Below are 25,007 nucleotides of genomic sequence, written 5' to 3' on the forward strand. Positions count from 1 at the left end.
AAAAATTAAGTTATGTGACACGTATCCCTGTTCAAGGGTCAAATCCTCTCTTCTGTTTTCACAGTGACAACACACAGATGCTCCCAACAAGAAAGTCAAATGTTTAAATCCCTAATGTATATTATTATATAATTACAGCAACGTAATGACATGCTTGAACCTAACTACTGACTTTAATACTTAAAACTAAACAGTTTTGGAAACATGAAACTAACTACGTTACGTACATTAAAATAAACACATCTAAACCAAACATCTCCACTCATGGGCCAGGTGGAGACCGATGTGTCTGGCGGTTCTGTCCTCTGAGGACGTGGAGGATGTTTACATCTTTGGATTATTGGTGATCGGGATTCTGCTGATTGGTGTTGTTGGAGTCCTGAATTACCTCAAGAGCCGTGAGATTCTGGCAACAACTGGCAGGCTGCCAGAATTCTGTAACGGTACGTGCTGAGCTAGCAGTCCACAGACTCTTGCGTTGACTGGACTCGACCGTAAGCAGGATGCCAGTCTAGTCTATACTGGTCATCTGGCCGAGGTCCTGTAGCTGGTCCGCAGAATCAGTAACAACATGGAGAAGATGTCTGCTAGGATCGGTGGAAATTTTCAACTAAACACGTCCATTTACATGCTTAAACTTAAGTATTTACTTTTAATGCCTAAAACGAGTCTATTTTTAACTACCTAAACCTAACCACAAATGTTTAAATCCCAAAGTCAATCTTTATATAGTTGTGATATCGTCATCGTAATACTAACGTCTTGTGATTTCCTTACCATGATAACATTACAAGATATTGTGATATTATGACATCAGTTTCTTGTGATGTCATTATGATAATATTACAAGACATTATTATATAATCATATCAATTTCTTGTTAAACCTGCTTTGCAAATATTTTTCCACCATAACAAGGTACTTAAAATCAGATACTTTATTCCCCAAAATTTATCATTGTCACACTGTAAATGTTTATATTAATATTTAGATGTTAAAACCTGCATTGAAATACATTAAATTGTACTGTTAGTTTGATATTTTTACATTACATCACTCCATACATTTATATTATCTGTTTGGCTTATTAGAGAGACATGTTTCATATTTCATACAGGACACATCACACATCCCGATACCAGAAATATAAAGTCAGAAACAACAATACACAGACAAAAAGAGCAACTTCAGGAATTAATAAGAAACATTTTTATTGTTTTTTCCAAGGTGGAATAAAACTTTTAAGCATGGTTTGTGTTTAGCTGTTTAAAAATAGTTTTTTATATCATGTGTTTCCACAACTGTAATGGCTGCAGGGACATGAAGACTTTCAAAGACTTCTGACTCAGTTGCAGATGATGAAAGGATAAAAGTAATAAAAACAAAACAAAATAAAAAAACTTTTGGCTCAGGCTGACATGATGTTATCGGGGCAGCTTTCATAACCACAACTATAAATATAAAATTCTTTCAATTTCAATCCAGTGTTATTAAATTTGTATGTTTTCACCTTGTGCCAGTATGTAAACATAAGAAAATACATAAAAATCAATAATTACAAGGAAAATATGCACAATGGTTCATGTCAACAAGCCGATTCTGCTTCTGTTAAAAAGAATTAAAAACAAACAAATACAACTTTTTCTTGGTAAGTTTTATCCAAACTGAACTATAACTAAAACTCTGCAGGCTAATCATGGGATCAGTTTAAATAGACACGATTCATGCATGTAAAATGTTTTCCTGGACTACAGATGTGTAGATGTGTGGAGACAAGGACATATTTAAATCACACGAAGAAGAAGTAAACAGGTTCGTCGTTAAGGTTTGGGTTCTGTTTCAGCTGTGAACCAGTCCAGAACATTCTGCTTGTTCTCTGCAATCCACTTTATGTTGGCCTGGGTTCTCTCGATGGACTGATCCAACGCCAGCGTCCCAGAGCCGAACCCGACTTCAGCGTTGTCGACCTTAAACTGCCTCAGCTGAGACCACACACACACACACACACACACACACACACACACAGAGTCAGGTCATACTTGTTTTCCAGCATCACAGAAAGTCCAGCTGTTTCTGTAGACCAGCGGTTACCAGACTGGGGGTCAGAACTAGAGCTGCCAAGATTAGCTGATTAGTCATGATTACGTTGCTAATAAACGGCTGACACCTGATTCAGTCATCCATGTAAACTTTTCAGATTTGAAGCATTTTTCCTCAGAACGGCTGCCTGGTCAGCCTTTCTGTGCTTGGTGCACATGTGCAATTCGTGTAGTCGAGGTAAAAAAAAAAACAACAGTATCACAGTGGGCCGCAATGCTCCACAGTTTGGTAGCATTTTACACCAAGTCAAGAGAAGCACGTGCAATGAATAACCTGCAAAGTAGAACTTTCCCTCCATGGCAGTACGATGGCGATGCACAGCGAAGCACGTTGCAGCAGATTGAGTTTCAGACAAACAGGCGCTCTGCGTCTCGGTAAGCTAATCGGCTAGTTAGCTGCTAATATTAGCATCAAACGTAAAACGTACATTTGTAGCTAATTTATTTTTGGTTTCAGTTGCTGATTTTATTTTGTAAATCTATTCAGTACTTGAAAATCTTTCTGTGTTGGACACCACAGACACGTGAAATGAAGAAAAAGTATTTTAGTTTTTTAAGCGCAGTAACTTGTTTTCCTTATTTTACTACACGCTGCAAAGTTCATCATTACTGGCTTTATTTCTTAGAAAGAACATAACAAATAACATTTTAAGCTTTTCTAACATGAAAAAGGACTGTTCAGTTCAGGGGTGTCCAGCTCCGATCCTGCAGGTTTTCCAGGTATCCCTGCTCCAGCACACCTGACTCATGTTAATGAATCATTGTGCAGAGCCTCATGAGTGAGTTGAAGCAGAGAAACCTGCAGGATAGCGGTCCTCGAGGACCAGCTTTGGACAAAGAAAGGTTCTGCAGTATTTCCATCAGTGGTACGATTTACAAGTCCCAAACTGATCATGACACACATTTTAATATTTTCGAAGGTGAACTGTATTCAGCAACAAGAGGCCAGGATGCGACAAAATTCATCTAAGTTCCTGTTTGATTGCTGCCGCCGTAAATCCAGCTTTAGCGCAAGCTGCTCATGTCTGGTACTAAGCTGCTAAAAGTGTTTTACTTCAGGGGTTCCCAAACTTTTTCTGCACGCCTCTTTTTCCTCCACAATGATGCCAACCCCCCCCAAGCCGGTTTTGGACCGAAGTGACGCAGCTCTTTGCACATCAGGGTCCCATACCAGCAGCTATCTCATAAAAGATCCACATTTTGCTGTAAATAGATAAATAATCAGAGTTTCTGTGTGTAAACGTCACCAGACGTGTGTGTAGATGTCAGAATGCAGGAGTCAGAGCCTCGTGGCGCGCCGTACTTTTAGAAAAGTAAAGAATGCAGCAGAATACAAGTCATTTCCTTTCTGTCTCAGTTCAAAGAGGTTTCTTACCTGCTGAAGCTCATATTCAGTAGAAAAGCGTTCGGTAACTCCGTTGATGAGGTTGGAGAAGGAGAATGAGCCGCCGCCGTACCTGCAGTGACAAAGCCAGATAAAACACTTTAACATCACGTAACATTTGATACATACAGTTTCACTTTATACTTCAATATTTGCTCAGAACCCTGTTGGTCCTTTTCTTCTGCCGCTGGACACCAGGAAGCAGACGATTACACTCTGATCAATTTAATATATATATCACACATAATCACATGGTGATTAATAGTAAAGATCCTTTTTAAATATTTATTTATTTATATATTTTGTTAAAGGGACAAATAAAGGCCTCATGTAGGAGAAAATGGACTTTTCTCACCACTTTTTTCATGGATCAACTGTTTAATGGTTAGAATATATATATATATATATATATATATATATATATATATATATATATATATATATATATATATATATATATATGTATATATATGTATGTATATTAGTTTCTTTTTTAAATTTTCTGGCAAATGTTTTCAGCTGGCAGAATGTCTGGACTCTGGTCTGGCCTCCAGTTTTATCTCATTGATTACAGGTATATTAAACACAGTCGCTGTAAAGTAAATGTTTGCACTCCGAAGCGACAGTATGTGATTTATGGAAGATGACTCACACATTGCATTGATTGAGTAACTTTGATTAAAATGAAACTTTACTTCACAACAAACTGTTTAAATTGGGTTTATTTGTCTTCTACCAGTGGCTACTTGGTTGTAATAAATAAGTGGTTACCACTGGCTTATGTACTTAGTAAAGCTGATATTCCTTTTCTTCTTTAATGCATTTGTTTAAACTGCATGTAGGAGCTGAAGCTTTTAATCCCAGCCCACATGCAGACATGATGTTTCAGCTGTCAGACTAGGAGGATAAAATGATGTAAAATAAATACATCAACAGTGCTGTGAGAAGTGGTCCTCCTTCCTTATGTCTTACTATATTGCAAATTTGTCACCGTTAAATGATTCAGATCATCACACAAAACCAAACAAACAAACAGAACCTGAGTAAATACAAAATAGAGATTTTAGATGGTGATTTATTGAATAAAGGAAAAAGCTCTCCAAACCTACAGACCCTGTGTGGAAAAGCAATCACTCCCTCCTCGTAAAGTCGAGAGTTAACTGTGATTAACCACAAGTTTTGGAAAGCTGAGTTCAGTTCCACTGATCACATCCAGAGCTGATCAATGAAGCTGTGTGAGGAAGTGAAGCCGGCTGGGAGATCTAGAAAAGAGACACATGCTGCCATCCAAAGAGACTCAAGAAGCAGTGAGAATGAAAATCAGTCAGTGTGGAAAGGTTACAGAGCCGTTTCTATGGCTTCAGGACTCCAGCCAATCACAGTCAAACTTTATCCACACATGGAGACCAAACCTTCCTGGGAGTGGTCGGCCTTCCAGTTACTGCAACAGCACGACAACTCAACGAGGAGCCACAAAGAACACAGAACAACATGCGAACAACTGCAGGCCTCTTACGGCCCTTTTCCATCAGTATCAGTTCGGCTCGGCTCGGTCTGGAGGGTTTTCCACTCAGCTTTTTACTGGTACGTTTTCTGTAACTCCTCAGGCCAGGTTCTAAACGAGCTGAGTCGGGTTGTGTGTGACATCGACAGACTGCATGTCGCTATTGGTCAGGGGCGCGGCCAATCAGAGGTCAGGGAGTGACATCACTGGAAGAGCGACTCCAAGATGTCGCAACAAAAGTCTGTTCCATGGTCCAACTCTGAGGTGGAGACATTTCTTTGGTTGCTGAGGAAAGGATACAGAGGGAACCAGATGGAAATGAAAACATCTATCAAGAGCTTTCTGACTCAACGTCTACGGCTAGCAACGGAGTTTCCAGCAGCGTCGAGAAAAGCTGGAAAAGCTCCAAAGTGACTTTCGACAGGTCAAGGACCACGATGGTCCGAGTGGATCAAACAGACTGAAAGTGGTTCCAGTTTATGGTCAGCGAGCGGCGAGCCTGTGTTGTTATAGAGCTTGTCGTGCACAACACTGACGTCACTGCGATTTAACGCAAACCCCGCCCCTTTTAGACCTGGTACTAACCTGTAATGGAAAAGAAACCAGACCAAACTGAGACGAGTCGAGGCGAGACAAGCTGGTGCTGATGGAAAAGAGTCATTAGCCTGTTAGGCTCACAGCTAAGCTCCATGTTTATGACTCAAAACTGGGCAGAAATGCATCATGGGAAAGTTCCAAGGCCAAAACCAAGACTGACCAAAAACAACACAAAGGGTTACTAGGGTTAGGGTTTCACTGCCAACAAACATCTGGAAGACCCGCCAAGACTTCTGGAAAATATTCTTTGGACTGACGAGACAGAAACTGAACGTTTGGAAGGTGTGTGTCCCGTTACATCTGGCCCAGCATAGCTACAGTCCAGCATGGTGGTGGTAGTGTGATGGTCTGGGGCTGCCTTGCTGTGATTGGTGAAACCATGAACTCCACTTCTACCAGAAAATGGTGAAGGATGATGTTCGGCCATCAGTCTGTCACCTCAAGCGTTCTGCAACAGGACCGCGACCTGAAACACACCAGTCCACCTCTGGATGGCTCAAAGCAAACAATGTGAAGGTCTGGAGTTAACGCCCAGGCTTGAATCCAGTTAAAATGCTGCAGTGGGACCTTTTTAAGGTCATCAGACCTTTTTAAGGTCACACCAGAAAACCCGCCGAGTTACGACAGTTCTGTGATGAAGCGTGGGACAGAACTGCTCCGCTGCCACGTGAAACACTCTTCACCAGTTATCCCAGCGCCTGGTTGCCGTTATGCTGCAGGAGATAGAAGAGCTTACCGGGTTCAGGGGGAAAATACTTTCCACATGGAGTCATAAAGGTTTGAAGAGCTTTTTGTTTTTAAGAGATAAAACCACCGTTTAAAAACTACAACTTGTATTTAATCTGGTTCTGTTTGTCCGAAATGAACATTTATCTGAAACTTTTTAATCTGCAGAATAATAAGAAATCAGGAAGAGGGGAAAATACTCTTCACTTCGCTGTATAGCAGCACGAAGAGAAGCCAGAAGAAGAAAACAGAAATAACACACATAGATCAGCAGCGACCAAGCCTTTTCTCATCGTAACAGCTTTCTCTCACGTCTGAAACACACACACACACTGTTTCCATGTTTCCACACGTCTTCCTGCTACTATCTACCTGCTATCCTCACTGCAGCACCTCCACCTCAGCTGCATCCCAAACGTCTTCTTGGCTTTATTCCAGCCATAGAGGATCATTATTTTCCTGCTTTTCTCATCACTTGTTGATCTTTGGCTGCTCCTGATTGGACGTTACCGTCAGTTTAAGCTCTCTGATTGGTGGAAAGTCTGACAGGAAGTTACTTCCAGGTGAAAATAGAGGTCTCTTAGCAACATGGTAGTGATGGTGATGAAGATGTGATAAATAATGGTGGATTTACCATCTAGAGTCTCTGAATAAACAATACATGTTGTGTCTGGATTGTAAACCTCCTGGACGGATAGAAACGCTGGAAAACCTCCGTAGACCAGCTGTAAAGTCACATATCCATCACAGGGTTCCACGCTGCCGTTCCTGAGGAACTGACGGTGATATCAGAGATAACACTCGAGGAGTTTTATGGGTTAAAACTACTCTGAATAAATTGAATTTAATTTATTGGCTTTTCATGAAACCCATTGCAAGTCATCCTGATGTGGGTTAGTAGCTGGAGGTTTACGTCCCGCCGCCAGACTTCAGGTTAAACATCATCATCGTTGCAGACATGGGATAAACATATGGAGCAGGGTTATGAGGAGCAAAGAGTTAAAAATCAATAAGTATGATCTATAAAAGCTGTCAGGGATGACAAAGACGCCTATAAACCTGCTTATCTGTGACGATGTGATGATGCTGAGCTCACCAACATGCTGTATATCTGCCACTGACTGAGATTTATTTCAGGTGTGACCAGGTTGCACTCACTCTGAGAAGATGTACGACCACCTCGCCCTGACGAAGTCCCACGCCAGACTCTGGCCAACCACGTTGCTGGCGATGTAGACGATGGTGGAGGTGGCGTCCTGCTTCCGGATCATGGCTGGATTCAGAGTGTACTCCAGGTACCTGAGCAGGTAGAAACGGAGGGATTACACGTGGATCACACGCGGTTTGGTGGGTGTGTGAAAGGTGAGCCCACCTGTTCAGCAGCCAGGGCTCTTTGGTGCACGCCAGTGCAGCGCGGAGCTTCTCAGCTTCGATGGCGATGCTGGCGTTCTTAAACTCTGTCCAGGCGAAGTTCCACTCTGCGACGCCTCCTGCTGCGATGGCGTTGCAGTAGACCGTGGAGCGCAGGTTGGGGTGGATGCTGGAGACGAGGTCAGACCATCAGACGTGCTTCCAAATGAAACAGAACAGGGTGGACATGCACTCACGGGTTGACGCCGCTGGTCATCCACTGCTGGAACCATCTTTTAGCCAGATCCACACACTCCTTCAGACCCGTCCTGCACGCCAAGCTGATGGCGTTCACCTGGTTGTACCTGCAGGTGTAAACAAGACATTTCTGGATCTGTCCTGTGAAGTGCAGCAGATCAGAACACATCTAGATGAATCTGTACTCACTGGTCCAAGTGTCCATCAGGCACTTTGATCCAGTTGCCTGTCTCAGTCTTGTAGTAGTTAAACAGAGGTTCCACCTGCTTGCCCAGGTAAGTCTGAAACAGCAGAGGCATGCGGAGCAGCATGAGGACAGGAACTGGCCGTGGTTGTCGGCTTACCGGGAAGGAGACGCACCTGCATGGGGCCGAACACCTCGCTGCGGTCGAACATCAGGTAGAAGAAGTCCAGGTTGTTCAGGGCCGACTTCCAGGGCATGTAGTCCCGCTCTTTGTTCAGGTACTTGGTGGTTCTCAGAGCCAGGACTGTTGGGATGATCTTCGCTCTGATGGAAAGATTGTCAGAATCAATCAGCTGTTAGGTGTTGGGTGCATCAGCTCCGCTCAGTTTCTGCTGTAGAAAGAAGAATGGATGAGGAACATGACGGCACATTAAATCATGCCTGTAGCTGGGAAAGCGTCTGTTTGCACCCAGTTGTTTGTGCTTATTGCTCTGGACTTTCTGCTTTCTCCTCAACCTTTAATAAAGACCTGAAACCTGAAAATGAAGTTATATTTTATTCCAAACTCAGCTAAATGAACAATGTTTATTATGACCTGCGCAGCAGAACAGCTGCATGACTGTCCTACAGGGACACTATGTCCATAACACGTCGATAATGTCCTCAGGAAGACATCAGGAAAAACCTAACTGGTAAAATTCCCTCATGAATCGACCTCAGTTACTTTTCACTGCTGCGTTGATGCCAGAAAGGTTCTGAGAAGCTTCATCTGAAGCGCAGAGATCTCCAGTTTCATCTTCTCCTCTCCGACAGAACCTCCAGTATCCTCTCCATGGAATCAGATCCCAGTTCAGCTTCAGAAAGTGGGACCAGATCCCAGTTCAGCTTCAGAAAGTGGGACCAGATCCCAGTTCAGCTTCAGAAAGTGGGACCAGATCCCAGTTCAGCTTCAGAAAGTGGGACCAGATCCCAGTTAAGCTTCAGAAATCCGAACCAGATCCCAGGTCGGCTTCGGGAAGCCGGACCAGATCCCAGTTCCGCTTAGGGAAGCTAGACTAGATTCCAGTTCAACTTCGGGAAGCGGGACCAGTTCCCAGTTTGGCTTAATCCCAGTTCGGCGTCGAGAAAGCTGGACCAGATCCTAGTTTGGCTTGGGGTACTTTCAAGTGTACATGAGGTACTGGAAGACGTCACATGAGGTGCTGGGAGACGTCACATGAGGTACTGGGAGACGTCACATGAGGTACTGGGAGACGTCACATGAGGTGCTGGGAGACGTCACATGAGGGACTGGGAGACGTCACAAGATGTACTGGGAGACGTCACATGAGGTACTGGGAGAAGTCACATGAGTTACTGGGAGACGTCACATGAGATGCTGGGAGACGTCACATGAGATACTGGGAGTTGTACCATGAGGTACTGGGAGACGTCACATGAGGTGCTGGGAGACGTCACATGAGGTACTGGGAGACGTCACATGAGGTACTGGGAGACGTCACATGAGGTGCTGGGAGACGTCACATGAGGGACTGGGAGACGTCACAAGATGTACTGGGAGACGTCACATGAGGTACTGGGAGAAGTCACATGAGTTACTGGGAGACGTCACATGAGATGCTGGGAGACGTCACATAAGGTACTGGGAGACGTCACATGAGATACTGGGAGTTGTACCATGAGGTACTGGGAGACGTCACATGAGGTACTGGGAGTTGTACCATGAGGTACTGGGAGACGTCACATGAGGTACTGGGAGTTGTACCATGAGGTACTGGGAGACGTCACATGAGGTGCTGGAAAACGTCACATGAGGTGCTGGGAGGCGTCACATGAGGGACTGGGAGACATCACTTGAAGTACTGGGAGACGTCACATGAGGTACTGGGAGACGTCACATGAGGTACTGGGAGACGTCACATGAGGTACTGGGAGACATACGATGAGGTACTGGGAAATGTCACATGAGGTACTGGGAGACGTCACATGAGGTACTGGGAGACGTCACATGAGGTACTGGGAGACGTACCATGAGGTGCTGGGAGACGTCACATGAGGTACTGGGAGACGTCACATGAGGTACTGGGAGACGTCACATGAGGTACTGGGAGACGTCACATGAGGTACTGGGAGACATACGATGAGGTACTGGGAAATTTCACGTGAGGTGCTGGAAAACGTCACATGAGGTGCTGGGAGACGTCACATGAGGTACTGGGAGACATACCATTAGGTGCTGGGAGACGTCACATGAGGTACGGGGCGACATCACATGAAGTACTGGGAGACGTCACGTGAGGTACTGGGAGACGTAACATGAAGTACTGGGAGACGTCACATGAAGTACTGGGAGACGTCACGTGAGGTACTGGGAGACGTAACATGAGGTACTGGGAGACGTAACATGAGGTACTGGGAGACGTCACATGAGGTGCTGGGAGACGTAACATGAGGTACTGGGAGACGTCACATGAGGTGCTGGGAGTTGTACCATGAGGTACTGGGAGACGTAACATGAGGTACTGGGAGACGTCACATGAGGTGCTGGGAGACGTCAGATGAGGTACTGGGATATGTCACATGAGGTACTGGAAGATGTCACATGAGGTGCTGGGAGACGTCACATGAGGTACTGGGAGACGTCACATGAGGTGCTGGGACACGTCACATGAGGTGCTGGGAGACGTCACATTAGGTACTGGGAGTTGTACCGTGAGGTACTGGGAGACGTCACATGAGGTACTGGGAGACGTCACAAGAGGTACTGGGAGACGACACATGAGGTGCTGGGAGACGTCACATGAGGTACTGGGAAACGATACATAAGGTACTGGGAAACATCAAATGACGTATTGGGAGACGATGAGGTACTGGGAGATATCACATGAGGTACTGAGAGACGTCACATAAGGGACTGGGAGTTGTACCATGAGGTACTGGGAGACGTCACATGAGGGACTGGGAGTTGTACCATGAGGTACTGGGAGACGTCACATGAGGTACTGGGAGTTGTACCATGAGGTACTGGGAGACGTCACATGAGGTACTGGGAGTTGTACCATGAGGTACTGGGAGACGTCACATGAGGTGCTGGAAAACGTCACATGAGGTGCTGGGAGGCGTCACATGAGGGACTGGGAGTTGTACCATGAGGTACTGGGAGACGTCACATGAGGTACTGGGAGACGTCACATGAGGTACTGGGAGACGTACCATGAGGTGCTGGGAGATGTCACATGAGGTACTGGGAGATGTCACATGAGGTACTGGTAGACATCACATGAGGTACTGGGAAATGTCACGTGAGGTGCTGGAAAACGTCACATGAGGTGCTGGGACACGTCACATGAGGTGCTAGGAGACGTCACATGAGGTACTGGGAGACGTCACATGAGGTGCTGGGACACGTCACATGAGGTACTGGGAGACGTCACATGAGGTACTGGGAGACGTCACATGAGGTACTGGGAGACGTACCATGAGGTGCTGAGAGACGTCACATGAGGTGCCGGGAGACGTCACATGAGGTACTGGGAGACGTCACATGAGGTACTGGGAGACGTCACATGAGGTGCTGGGACACGTCACATGAGGTGCTGGGAGACGTCACATGAGGTACTGGGAGACGTCACATGAGGTACTGGGAGACGTCACATGAGGTGCTGGGACACGTCACATGAGGTGCTGGGAGACGTCACATGAGGTGCTGGGAGACGTCACATGAGGTACTGGGAGACGTCACATGAGGTGCCGGAAGACGTCACATGAGGTACTGGGAGACGTCACATGAGGTGCTGGGACACGTCACATGAGGTGCTGGGAGACGTCACATGAGGTGCTGGGAGACGTCACATGAGGTACTGGGAGACGTCACATGAGGTGCTGGGACACGTCACATGAGGTGCTGGGAGACGTCACATGAGGTACTGGAAGATGTCACATGAGGGGCTGGGAGATGTCAGATGAGGTACTGGGATACGTCACATGAGGTACTGGGAGACGTCACATGAGGTACTGGGAGACGTCACATGAGGTGCTGGGAGACGTCACATGAGGTGCTGGGAGACGTCAGATGAGGTACTGGGAGACGTCACATGAGGTGCTGGGAGAGGTCACATGAGGTACTGGGAGACGTCACATTAGGTACTGGGAGACGTCACATGAGGTACTGGGAGACGTCACATGAGGTACTGGGAGACGTCACATGAGGTACTGGGAGACGTCACATGAGGTGCTGGGAGACATCACATGAGGTACTGGGAGTTGTACCATGAGGTAATGGGAAAAGTCACATTAGGTACTGGGAGTTGTACCATGAGGTACTGGGCGACATCACATGAGGTACTGGGAGACGTCACATGAGGTGCTGGGAGACGTCACATGAGGTACTGGGAGATGTCACATGAGGTACTGGGAGATGTCACATGAGGTACTGGGAGATGTCACATGAGGTGCTGGGAGACGTCACATGAGGTGCTGGGAGTTGTACCATGAGGTACTGGTAGACATCACATGAGGTACTGGGAGATGTACCATGAGGTACTGGGAGACGTCACATTAGGTACTGGGAGTTGTACCATGAGGTAATGGGAAACGTCACATCAGGTACTGGGAGTTGTACCATGAGGTACTGGGCGACATCACATGAGGTACTGGGAGACGTCACAAGAGGTACTGGGAGATGTCAGATGAGGTGCTGGAAAACGTCACATGAGGTGCTGGGAGACGTCACATGAGGTACTGGGAGATGTCACATGAGGTACTGGGAGATGTCACATGAGGTAGTGGGAGACGTCACATGAAGTTCTGGAAGACGTCACATGAGGTACTGGGAGACGTCACATGAGGTACTGGGAGACGTCACATGAGGTACTGGGAGACGTCACATGAGGTACTGGGAGACGTCACATGAGGTGCTGGGAGACATCATATTAGGTACTGGGAGACGTCACATGAGGTACTGGTAGACATCACATGAGGTACTGGGAGATGTACCATGAGGTACTGGGAGACATCACATGAGGTACTGGGAGTTGTACCATGAGTTACTGGGAGACATCACATGAGGTACTGGCAGATGTCACATGAGATACTGGGAGAGGTCACATGAGGTACTGGGAGACGTCACATGAGGTGCTGGGAGACGTCACATAAGGTACTGGGAGACGTCCCATGAGGTGCTGGGAGACGTCACATTAGGTACTGGGAGACGTCACATTAGGTACTGGGAGTTGTACCATGAGGTACTGGGAGACGTCACATGAAGTGCTGGGAGACGTCACATGAGGTACTGGGAGACGTCACATGAGGTGCTGGAAAACGTCACATGAGGTACTGGGAGATGTCACATGAGGTACTGGGAGATGTCACATGAGGTGCTGGGAGACGTCACATGAGGTGCTGGGAGTTGTACCATGAGGTACTGGTAGACATCACATGAGGTACTGGGAGATGTACCATGAGGTACTGGGAGACGTCACATTAGGTACTGGGAGTTGTACCATGAGGTAATGGGAAACGTCACATTAGGTACTGGGAGTTGTACCATGAGGTACTGGGCGACATCACATGAGGTACTGGGAGACGTCACAAGAGGTACTGGGAGATGTCAGATGAGGTGCTGGAAAACGTCACATGAGGTGCTGGGAGATGTCACATGAGGTACTGGGAGATGTCACATGAGGTAGTGGGAGACGTCACATGAAGTTCTGGAAGACGTCACATGAGGTACTGGGAGACGTCACATGAGGTACTGGGAGACGTCACATGAGGTACTGGGAGACGTCACATGAGGTACTGGGAGACGTCACATGAGGTGCTGGTAGACATCATATTAGGTACTGGGAGACGTCACATGAGGTACTGGGAGACGTCACATGAGGTGCTGGGAGTTGTACCATGAGGTACTGGTAGACATCACATGAGGTACTGGGAGATGTACCATGAGGTACTGGGAGACATCACATGAGGTACTGGGAGTTGTACCATGAGTTACTGGGAGACATCACATGAGGTACTGGCAGATGTCACATGAGATACTGGGAGAGGTCACATGAGGTACTGGGAGACGTCACATGAGGTGCTGGGAGACGTCACATAAGGTACTGGGAGACGTCCCATGAGGTGCTGGGAGACGTCACATTAGGTACTGGGAGACGTCACATGAGGTACTGGGAGTTGTACCATGAGGTACTGGGAGACGTCACATGAAGTGCTGGGAGACGTCACATGAGGTACTGGGAGACGTCACATGAGGTGCTGGAAAACGTCACATGAGGTGCTGGGAGACGTCACATGAGGTGCTGGGAGACGTCACATGAGGTGCTGGGAGACAATACATGAGGTACTGGGAGAGGTCACATTAGGTACTGGGAGACGTCACATGAGGTACTGGGTGACGTCACATTAGGAACTAGGAGACATCACATTAGGTACTGGGAGTTTTACCATGAGGTACTGGGAGACGTCACATGAAGTACTGGGAGACGTCACATGAGGTGCTGGGAGTTGTACCATGAGGTAATGGGAAACGTCACATTAGGTACTGGGAGACGTCACATGAGGTACTGGGAGACGTCACATGAGGTACTGGGAGACGTCACATGAGGTACTGGGAGACGTCACATGAGGTGCTGGGAGACGTCACATGAGGTGCTGGGAGACGTCACATGAGGTGCTGGGAGACGTCACATGAGGTGCTGGGAGACGTACCATGAGGTGCTGGGAGACGTCACATGAGGTGCTGGGAGACGTCACATGAGGTGCTGGGAGACGTCACATGAGGTACTGGGAGACGTCACATGAGGTGCTGGGAGACGTCACATGAGGTGCTGGGAGACGTCACATGAGGTACTGGGAGAGGTCACATTAGGTACTGGGAGACGTCACATGAGGTACTGGGAGACGTCACATGAGGTACTGGGAGACGTCACATGAGGTACTGGGTAACGTCACATGAGGTGCTGGGAGACATCACATGAGGTACTGGGAGTTGTACCATGAGGTAATGGGAAACGTCACATTAGGTACTGGGAGTTGTACCATGAGGTACTGGGCGACATCACATGAGGTACTGGGAGACGTCACATGAGGTGCTGGGAGACGTCACATGAGGTACTGGGAGATGTCACATGAGGTACTGGGAGAAGTCACATGAGGTACTGGGAGATGTCACATGAGGTGCTGGGAGACGTCACATGAGGTGCTGGGAGTTGTACCATGAGGTACTGGTAGACATCACATGAGGTACTGGGAGATGTACCATGAGGTACTGGGAGACGTCACATTAGGTACTGGGAGTTGTACCATGAGGTAATGGGAAACGTCACATTAGGTACTGGGAGTTGTACCATGAGGTACTGGGCGACATCACATGAGGTACTGGGAGACGTCACAAGAGGTACTGGGAGATGTCAGATGAGGTGCTGGAAAACGTCACATGAGGTGCTGGGAGACGTCACATGAGGTACTGGGAGACGTCACATGAGGTACTGGGAGACGTCACATGAGGTGCTGGGAGACATCATATTAGGTACTGGGAGACGTCACATGAGGTACTGGGAGACGTCACATGAGGTGCTGGGAGTTGTACCATGAGGTACTGGTAGACATCACATGAGGTACTGGGAGATGTACCATGAGGTACTGGGAGACGTCACATGAGGTACTGGGAGTTGTACCATGAGGTAATGGGAAACGTCACATTAGGTACTGGGAGTTGTACCATGAGGTACTGGGCGACATCACATGAGGTACTGGGAGACGTCACAAGAGGTACTGGGAGACGTCAGATGAGGTGCTGGAAAACGTCACATGAGGTACTGGGAGACGTCACATGAGGTACTGGGAGATGTCACATGAGGTACTGGGAGTTGTACCATGAGGTACTGGGAAACGTCACATGAGGTACTGGGAGACGTCACATGAGGTGCTGGGAGACGTCACATGAGGTACTGGGAGGCGTCACATGAGGTACTGGGAGACGTCACATGAGGTACTGGGAGACGTCACATGAGGTGCTGGGAGACGTCACATGAGGTGCTGGGAGACGTCACATGAGGTACTGGGAGACGTCACATGAGGTGCTGGGAGACGTCACATGAGGTACTGGGAGACGTCACATGACGTACTGGGAGACGTCACATGAGGTACTGGGAGACGTCACATGAGGTGCTGGGAGACGTCACATGAGGTGCTGGGAGACCTCACATGAGGTACTGGGAGATGTCACATGAGGTGCTGGGAGACGTCACATGAGGTGCTGGGAGACGTCACATGAGGTGCTGGGAGACGTCACATGAGGTACTGGGAGACGTCACATGAGGTGCTGGGAGACGTACCATGAGGTGCTGGGAGACGTCACATGAGGTGCTGGGAGACGTCATATTAGGTACTGGGAGACGTCACATGAGGTACTGGGAGACGTCACATGAGGTGCTGGGAGTTGTACCATGAGGTACTGGGAGACGTCACATGAGGTACTGGGAGACGTCACATGAGGTACTGGGAGACGTCACATGAGGTGCTGTGAGACGTCATATTAGGTACTGGGAGACGTCACATGAGGTACTGGGAGACATCACATGAGGTACTGGGAGTTGTACCATGAGTTACTGGGAGACATCACATGAGGTACTGGCAGACGTCACATGAGATACTCGGAGAGGTCACATGAGGTACTGGGAGACGTCACATGAGGTGCTGGGAGACGTCACATAAGGTACTGGGAGACGTCCCATGAGGTGCTGGGAGACGTCACATTAGGTACTGGGAGACGTCACATTAGGTACTGGGAGTTGTACCATGAGGTACTGGGAGACGTCACATGAAGTGCTGGGAGACGTCACATTAGGTGCTGGAAAACGTCACATGAGGTGCTGGGAGACGTCACATGAGGTGCTGGGAGACGTCACATGAGGTGCTGGGAGACAATACATGAGGTACTGAGAGAGGTCACATTAGGTACTGGGAGACGTCACATGAGGTACTGGGAGACGTCACATTAGGAACTAGGAGACATCACATTAGGTACTGGGAGTTTTACCATGAGGTACTGGGAGACGTCACATGAAGTACTGGGAGACGTCACATGAGGTACTGGGAGACGTCACATGAGGTGCTGGGAGTTGTACCATGAGGTGCTGGGAGACATCACATGAGGTACTGGGAGTTGTACCATGAGGTAATGGGAAACGTCACATTAGGTACTGGGAGTTGTACCATGAGGTACTGGGCGACATCACATGAGGTACTGGGAGACGTCACAAGAGGTACTGGGAGACGTCACATGAGGTGATGGGAGACGTACCATGACGTGCTGGGAAACGTCAAATGAGGTGCTGGGAGACGTCACATGAGGTACTGGGAGACATCACATGAGGTACTGGGAGTTGTACCATGAGGTACTGGGCGACATCACATGAGGTACTGGGAGACGTCACAAGAGGTACTGGGAGACGTCACATGAGGTGATGGGAGACGTACCATGACGTGCTGGGAAACGTCAAATGAGGTGCTGGGAGACGTCACATGAGGTAATGGGAAACGTCACATTAGGTACTGGGAGTTGTACCATGAGGTACTGGGCGACATCACATGAGGTTCTGGGAGACGTCACAAAAGGTACTGGGAGACGTCACATGAGGTGATGGGAGACGTACCATGACGTGCTGGGAAACGCCAAATGAGGTGCTGGGAGACGTCACATGAGGTACTGGGAGACGTCACATGAGGTGCTGGGAGACGTCACATGAGGTATTGGGAGATTTTACATGAGGTGCTGGGAGTTGTACCATGAGGTACTGGGAAAGTCACATTAGGTACTGGGAGTTGTACCATGAGGTACTGGGCGACATCACATGAGGTACTGGGAGACGTCAGATGAGGTGCTGGAAAATGTCACATGAGGTACTGGGAGATGTCACATGAGGTACTGGGAGACGTCAGATGAGGCGCTGGAAAACGTCACATGAGGTACTGGGAGATGTCACATGGGGTCATGGGAGACGTACCATGAGGTGCTGGGAGACGTCACATGAGGTGCTGGGAGACAATACATGAGGTACTGGGAGACGTAACATGAGGTGCTGGGAGATGTAACATGAGGTACTGGTAGACATCACATGAGGTACTGGGAGATGTACCATGAGGTACTGGGAGACGTCACATGAGGTACTGGGAGTTGTACCATGAGGTAATGGGAAACGTCACATTAGGTACTGGGAGTTGTACCATGAGGTACTGGGCGACATCACATGAGGTACTGGGAGACGTCACATGAGGTACTGGGAGACGTACCATGAGGTGCTGGGAGATGTCACATGAGGTACTGGGAGATGTCACATGAGGTACTGGTAGACATCACATGAGGTACTGGGAAATGTCACGTGAGGTGCTGGAAAACGTCACATGAGGTGCTGGGACACGTCACATGAGGTGCTAGGAGACGTCACATGAGGTACTGGGAGACGTCACATGAGGTGCTGGGACACGTCACATGAGGTACTGGGAGACGTCACATGAGGTACTGGGAGACGTCACATGAGGTACTGGGAGACGTACCATGAGGTGCTGAGAGACGTCACATGAGGTGCCGGGAGACGTCACATGAGGTACTGGGAGACGTCACATGAGGTACTGGGAGACGTCACATGAGGTGCTGGGACACGTCACATGAGGTGCTGGGAGACGTCACATGAGGTACTGGGAGACGTCACATGAGGTACTGGGAGACGTCACATGAGGTGCTGGGACACGTCACATGAGGTGCTGGGAGACGTCACATGAGGTGCTGGGAGACGTCACATGAGGTACTGGGAGACGTCACATGAGGTGCTGGGACACGTCACATGAGGTGCTGGGAGACGTCACATGAGGTGCTGGGAGACGTCACATGAGGTACTGGGAGACGTCACATGAGGTGCTGGGACACGTCACATGAGGTGCTGGGAGACGTCACATGAGGTACTGGAAGATGTCACATGAGGGGCTGGGAGATGTCAGATGAGGTACTGGGATACGTCACATGAGGTACTGGGAGACGTCACATGAGGTACTGGGAGACGTCACATGAGGTGCTGGGAGACGTCACATGAGGTGCTGGGAGACGTCAGATGAGGTACTGGGAGACGTCACATGAGGTGCTGGGAGAGGTCACATGAGGTACTGGGAGACGTCACATTAGGTACTGGGAGACGTCACATGAGGTACTGGGAGACGTCACATGAGGTACTGGGAGACGTCACATGAGGTACTGGGAGACGTCACATGAGGTGCTGGGAGACATCACATGAGGTACTGGGAGTTGTACCATGAGGTAATGGGAAAAGTCACATTAGGTACTGGGAGTTGTACCATGAGGTACTGGGCGACATCACATGAGGTACTGGGAGACGTCACATGAGGTGCTGGGAGACGTCACATGAGGTACTGGGAGATGTCACATGAGGTACTGGGAGATGTCACATGAGGTACTGGGAGATGTCACATGAGGTGCTGGGAGACGTCACATGAGGTGCTGGGAGTTGTACCATGAGGTACTGGTAGACATCACATGAGGTACTGGGAGATGTACCATGAGGTACTGGGAGACGTCACATTAGGTACTGGGAGTTGTACCATGAGGTAATGGGAAACGTCACATCAGGTACTGGGAGTTGTACCATGAGGTACTGGGCGACATCACATGAGGTACTGGGAGACGTCACAAGAGGTACTGGGAGATGTCAGATGAGGTGCTGGAAAACGTCACATGAGGTGCTGGGAGACGTCACATGAGGTACTGGGAGATGTCACATGAGGTACTGGGAGATGTCACATGAGGTAGTGGGAGACGTCACATGAAGTTCTGGAAGACGTCACATGAGGTACTGGGAGACGTCACATGAGGTACTGGGAGACGTCACATGAGGTACTGGGAGACGTCACATGAGGTACTGGGAGACGTCACATGAGGTGCTGGGAGACATCATATTAGGTACTGGGAGACGTCACATGAGGTACTGGTAGACATCACATGAGGTACTGGGAGATGTACCATGAGGTACTGGGAGACATCACATGAGGTACTGGGAGTTGTACCATGAGTTACTGGGAGACATCACATGAGGTACTGGCAGATGTCACATGAGATACTGGGAGAGGTCACATGAGGTACTGGGAGACGTCACATGAGGTGCTGGGAGACGTCACATAAGGTACTGGGAGACGTCCCATGAGGTGCTGGGAGACGTCACATTAGGTACTGGGAGACGTCACATTAGGTACTGGGAGTTGTACCATGAGGTACTGGGAGACGTCACATGAAGTGCTGGGAGACGTCACATGAGGTACTGGGAGACGTCACATGAGGTGCTGGAAAACGTCACATGAGGTACTGGGAGATGTCACATGAGGTACTGGGAGATGTCACATGAGGTGCTGGGAGACGTCACATGAGGTGCTGGGAGTTGTACCATGAGGTACTGGTAGACATCACATGAGGTACTGGGAGATGTACCATGAGGTACTGGGAGACGTCACATTAGGTACTGGGAGTTGTACCATGAGGTAATGGGAAACGTCACATTAGGTACTGGGAGTTGTACCATGAGGTACTGGGCGACATCACATGAGGTACTGGGAGACGTCACAAGAGGTACTGGGAGATGTCAGATGAGGTGCTGGAAAACGTCACATGAGGTGCTGGGAGACGTCACATGAGGTACTGGGAGATGTCACATGAGGTACTGGGAGATGTCACATGAGGTAGTGGGAGACGTCACATGAAGTTCTGGAAGACGTCACATGAGGTACTGGGAGACGTCACATGAGGTACTGGGAGACGTCACATGAGGTACTGGGAGACGTCACATGAGGTACTGGGAGACGTCACATGAGGTGCTGGTAGACATCATATTAGGTACTGGGAGACGTCACATGAGGTACTGGGAGACGTCACATGAGGTGCTGGGAGTTGTACCATGAGGTACTGGTAGACATCACATGAGGTACTGGGAGATGTACCATGAGGTACTGGGAGACATCACATGAGGTACTGGGAGTTGTACCATGAGTTACTGGGAGACATCACATGAGGTACTGGCAGATGTCACATGAGATACTGGGAGAGGTCACATGAGGTACTGGGAGACGTCACATGAGGTGCTGGGAGACGTCACATAAGGTACTGGGAGACGTCCCATGAGGTGCTGGGAGACGTCACATTAGGTACTGGGAGACGTCACATGAGGTACTGGGAGTTGTACCATGAGGTACTGGGAGACGTCACATGAAGTGCTGGGAGACGTCACATGAGGTACTGGGAGACGTCACATGAGGTGCTGGAAAACGTCACATGAGGTGCTGGGAGACGTCACATGAGGTGCTGGGAGACGTCACATGAGGTGCTGGGAGACAATACATGAGGTACTGGGAGAGGTCACATTAGGTACTGGGAGACGTCACATGAGGTACTGGGTGACGTCACATTAGGAACTAGGAGACATCACATTAGGTACTGGGAGTTTTACCATGAGGTACTGGGAGACGTCACATGAAGTACTGGGAGACGTCACATGAGGTGCTGGGAGTTGTACCATGAGGTAATGGGAAACGTCACATTAGGTACTGGGAGACGTCACATGACGTGCTGGGAGACGTCACATGAGGTACTGGGAGACGTCACATGAGGTACTGGGAGACGTCACATGAGGTACTGGGAGACGTCACATGAGGTGCTGGGAGACGTCACATGAGGTGCTGGGAGACGTCACATGAGGTGCTGGGAGACGTCACATGAGGTGCTGGGAGACGTACCATGAGGTGCTGGGAGACGTCACATGAGGTGCTGGGAGACGTCACATGAGGTGCTGGGAGACGTCACATGAGGTACTGGGAGACGTCACATGAGGTGCTGGGAGACGTCACATGAGGTGCTGGGAGACGTCACATGAGGTACTGGGAGAGGTCACATTAGGTACTGGGAGACGTCACATGAGGTACTGGGAGACGTCACATGAGGTACTGGGAGACGTCACATGAGGTACTGGGTAACGTCACATGAGGTGCTGGGAGACATCACATGAGGTACTGGGAGTTGTACCATGAGGTAATGGGAAACGTCACATTAGGTACTGGGAGTTGTACCATGAGGTACTGGGCGACATCACATGAGGTACTGGGAGACGTCACATGAGGTGCTGGGAGACGTCACATGAGGTACTGGGAGATGTCACATGAGGTACTGGGAGAAGTCACATGAGGTACTGGGAGATGTCACATGAGGTGCTGGGAGACGTCACATGAGGTGCTGGGAGTTGTACCATGAGGTACTGGTAGACATCACATGAGGTACTGGGAGATGTACCATGAGGTACTGGGAGACGTCACATTAGGTACTGGGAGTTGTACCATGAGGTAATGGGAAACGTCACATTAGGTACTGGGAGTTGTACCATGAGGTACTGGGCGACATCACATGAGGTACTGGGAGACGTCACAAGAGGTACTGGGAGATGTCAGATGAGGTGCTGGAAAACGTCACATGAGGTGCTGGGAGACGTCACATGAGGTACTGGGAGACGTCACATGAGGTACTGGGAGACGTCACATGAGGTGCTGGGAGACGTCACATGAGGTACTGGGAGACGTCACATGAGGTACTGGGAGACGTCACATGAGGTGCTGGGAGTTGTACCATGAGGTACTGGTAGACATCACATGAGGTACTGGGAGATGTACCATGAGGTACTGGGAGACGTCACATGAGGTACTGGGAGTTGTACCATGAGGTAATGGGAAACGTCACATTAGGTACTGGGAGTTGTACCATGAGGTACTGGGCGACATCACATGAGGTACTGGGAGACGTCACAAGAGGTACTGGGAGACGTCAGATGAGGTGCTGGAAAACGTCACATGAGGTACTGGGAGACGTCACATGAGGTACTGGGAGATGTCACATGAGGTACTGGGAGTTGTACCATGAGGTACTGGGAAACGTCACATGAGGTACTGGGAGACGTCACATGAGGTGCTGGGAGACGTCACATGAGGTACTGGGAGGCGTCACATGAGGTACTGGGAGACGTCACATGAGGTACTGGGAGACGTCACATGAGGTGCTGGGAGACGTCACATGAGGTGCTGGGAGACGTCACATGAGGTACTGGGAGACGTCACATGAGGTGCTGGGAGACGTCACATGAGGTACTGGGAGACGTCACATGACGTACTGGGAGACGTCACATGAGGTACTGGGAGACGTCACATGAGGTGCTGGGAGACGTCACATGAGGTGCTGGGAGACCTCACATGAGGTACTGGGAGATGTCACATGAGGTGCTGGGAGACGTCACATGAGGTGCTGGGAGACGTCACATGAGGTGCTGGGAGACGTCACATGAGGTACTGGGAGACGTCACATGAGGTGCTGGGAGACGTACCATGAGGTGCTGGGAGACGTCACATGAGGTGCTGGGAGACGTCATATTAGGTACTGGGAGACGTCACATGAGGTACTGGGAGACGTCACATGAGGTGCTGGGAGTTGTACCATGAGGTACTGGGAGACGTCACATGAGGTACTGGGAGACGTCACATGAGGTACTGGGAGACGTCACATGAGGTGCTGTGAGACGTCATATTAGGTACTGGGAGACGTCACATGAGGTACTGGGAGACATCACATGAGGTACTGGGAGTTGTACCATGAGTTACTGGGAGACATCACATGAGGTACTGGCAGACGTCACATGAGATACTCGGAGAGGTCACATGAGGTACTGGGAGACGTCACATGAGGTGCTGGGAGACGTCACATAAGGTACTGGGAGACGTCCCATGAGGTGCTGGGAGACGTCACATTAGGTACTGGGAGACGTCACATTAGGTACTGGGAGTTGTACCATGAGGTACTGGGAGACGTCACATGAAGTGCTGGGAGACGTCACATTAGGTGCTGGAAAACGTCACATGAGGTGCTGGGAGACGTCACATGAGGTGCTGGGAGACGTCACATGAGGTGCTGGGAGACAATACATGAGGTACTGAGAGAGGTCACATTAGGTACTGGGAGACGTCACATGAGGTACTGGGAGACGTCACATTAGGAACTAGGAGACATCACATTAGGTACTGGGAGTTTTACCATGAGGTACTGGGAGACGTCACATGAAGTACTGGGAGACGTCACATGAGGTACTGGGAGACGTCACATGAGGTGCTGGGAGTTGTACCATGAGGTGCTGGGAGACATCACATGAGGTACTGGGAGTTGTACCATGAGGTAATGGGAAACGTCACATTAGGTACTGGGAGTTGTACCATGAGGTACTGGGCGACATCACATGAGGTACTGGGAGACGTCACAAGAGGTACTGGGAGACGTCACATGAGGTGATGGGAGACGTACCATGACGTGCTGGGAAACGTCAAATGAGGTGCTGGGAGACGTCACATGAGGTACTGGGAGACATCACATGAGGTACTGGGAGTTGTACCATGAGGTACTGGGCGACATCACATGAGGTACTGGGAGACGTCACAAGAGGTACTGGGAGACGTCACATGAGGTGATGGGAGACGTACCATGACGTGCTGGGAAACGTCAAATGAGGTGCTGGGAGACGTCACATGAGGTAATGGGAAACGTCACATTAGGTACTGGGAGTTGTACCATGAGGTACTGGGCGACATCACATGAGGTTCTGGGAGACGTCACAAAAGGTACTGGGAGACGTCACATGAGGTGATGGGAGACGTACCATGACGTGCTGGGAAACGCCAAATGAGGTGCTGGGAGACATCACATGAGGTACTGGGAGACGTCACATGAGGTGCTGGGAGACGTCACATGAGGTATTGGGAGATTTTACATGAGGTGCTGGGAGTTGTACCATGAGGTACTGGGAAAGTCACATTAGGTAC

At 49.2% G+C, this 25,007-nt stretch overlaps 1 protein-coding gene across 1 annotated transcript in view; it reads right to left on the reverse strand.

Annotated features, from left to right (window-relative positions):
* Positions 1-1,820: 1,820 nt before the first annotated feature.
* The window catches only part of LOC306764737 (aminopeptidase N-like), a gene marked incomplete at both ends in the record, with an annotated part of 46,304 nt that continues 23,117 nt past the window's right edge, over positions 1,821-25,007 (reverse strand). Inside the window, 7 exons of the mRNA XM_079251966.1 lie at positions 1,821-1,982; positions 3,475-3,556; positions 7,469-7,609; positions 7,683-7,850; positions 7,918-8,025; positions 8,108-8,199; positions 8,279-8,426. Coding sequence (XP_079108092.1) covers positions 1,821-1,982; positions 3,475-3,556; positions 7,469-7,609; positions 7,683-7,850; positions 7,918-8,025; positions 8,108-8,199; positions 8,279-8,426 — 901 coding nt within the window. The remainder of the gene's footprint in view (positions 1,983-3,474; positions 3,557-7,468; positions 7,610-7,682; positions 7,851-7,917; positions 8,026-8,107; positions 8,200-8,278; positions 8,427-25,007) is intronic.

The sequence above is a fragment of the Telmatherina bonti genome (genome assembly GCF_933228915.1).
Source record: "Telmatherina bonti genome assembly, chromosome: 2".
NCBI classification, from domain to species: domain Eukaryota; kingdom Metazoa; phylum Chordata; class Actinopteri; order Atheriniformes; family Telmatherinidae; genus Telmatherina; species Telmatherina bonti.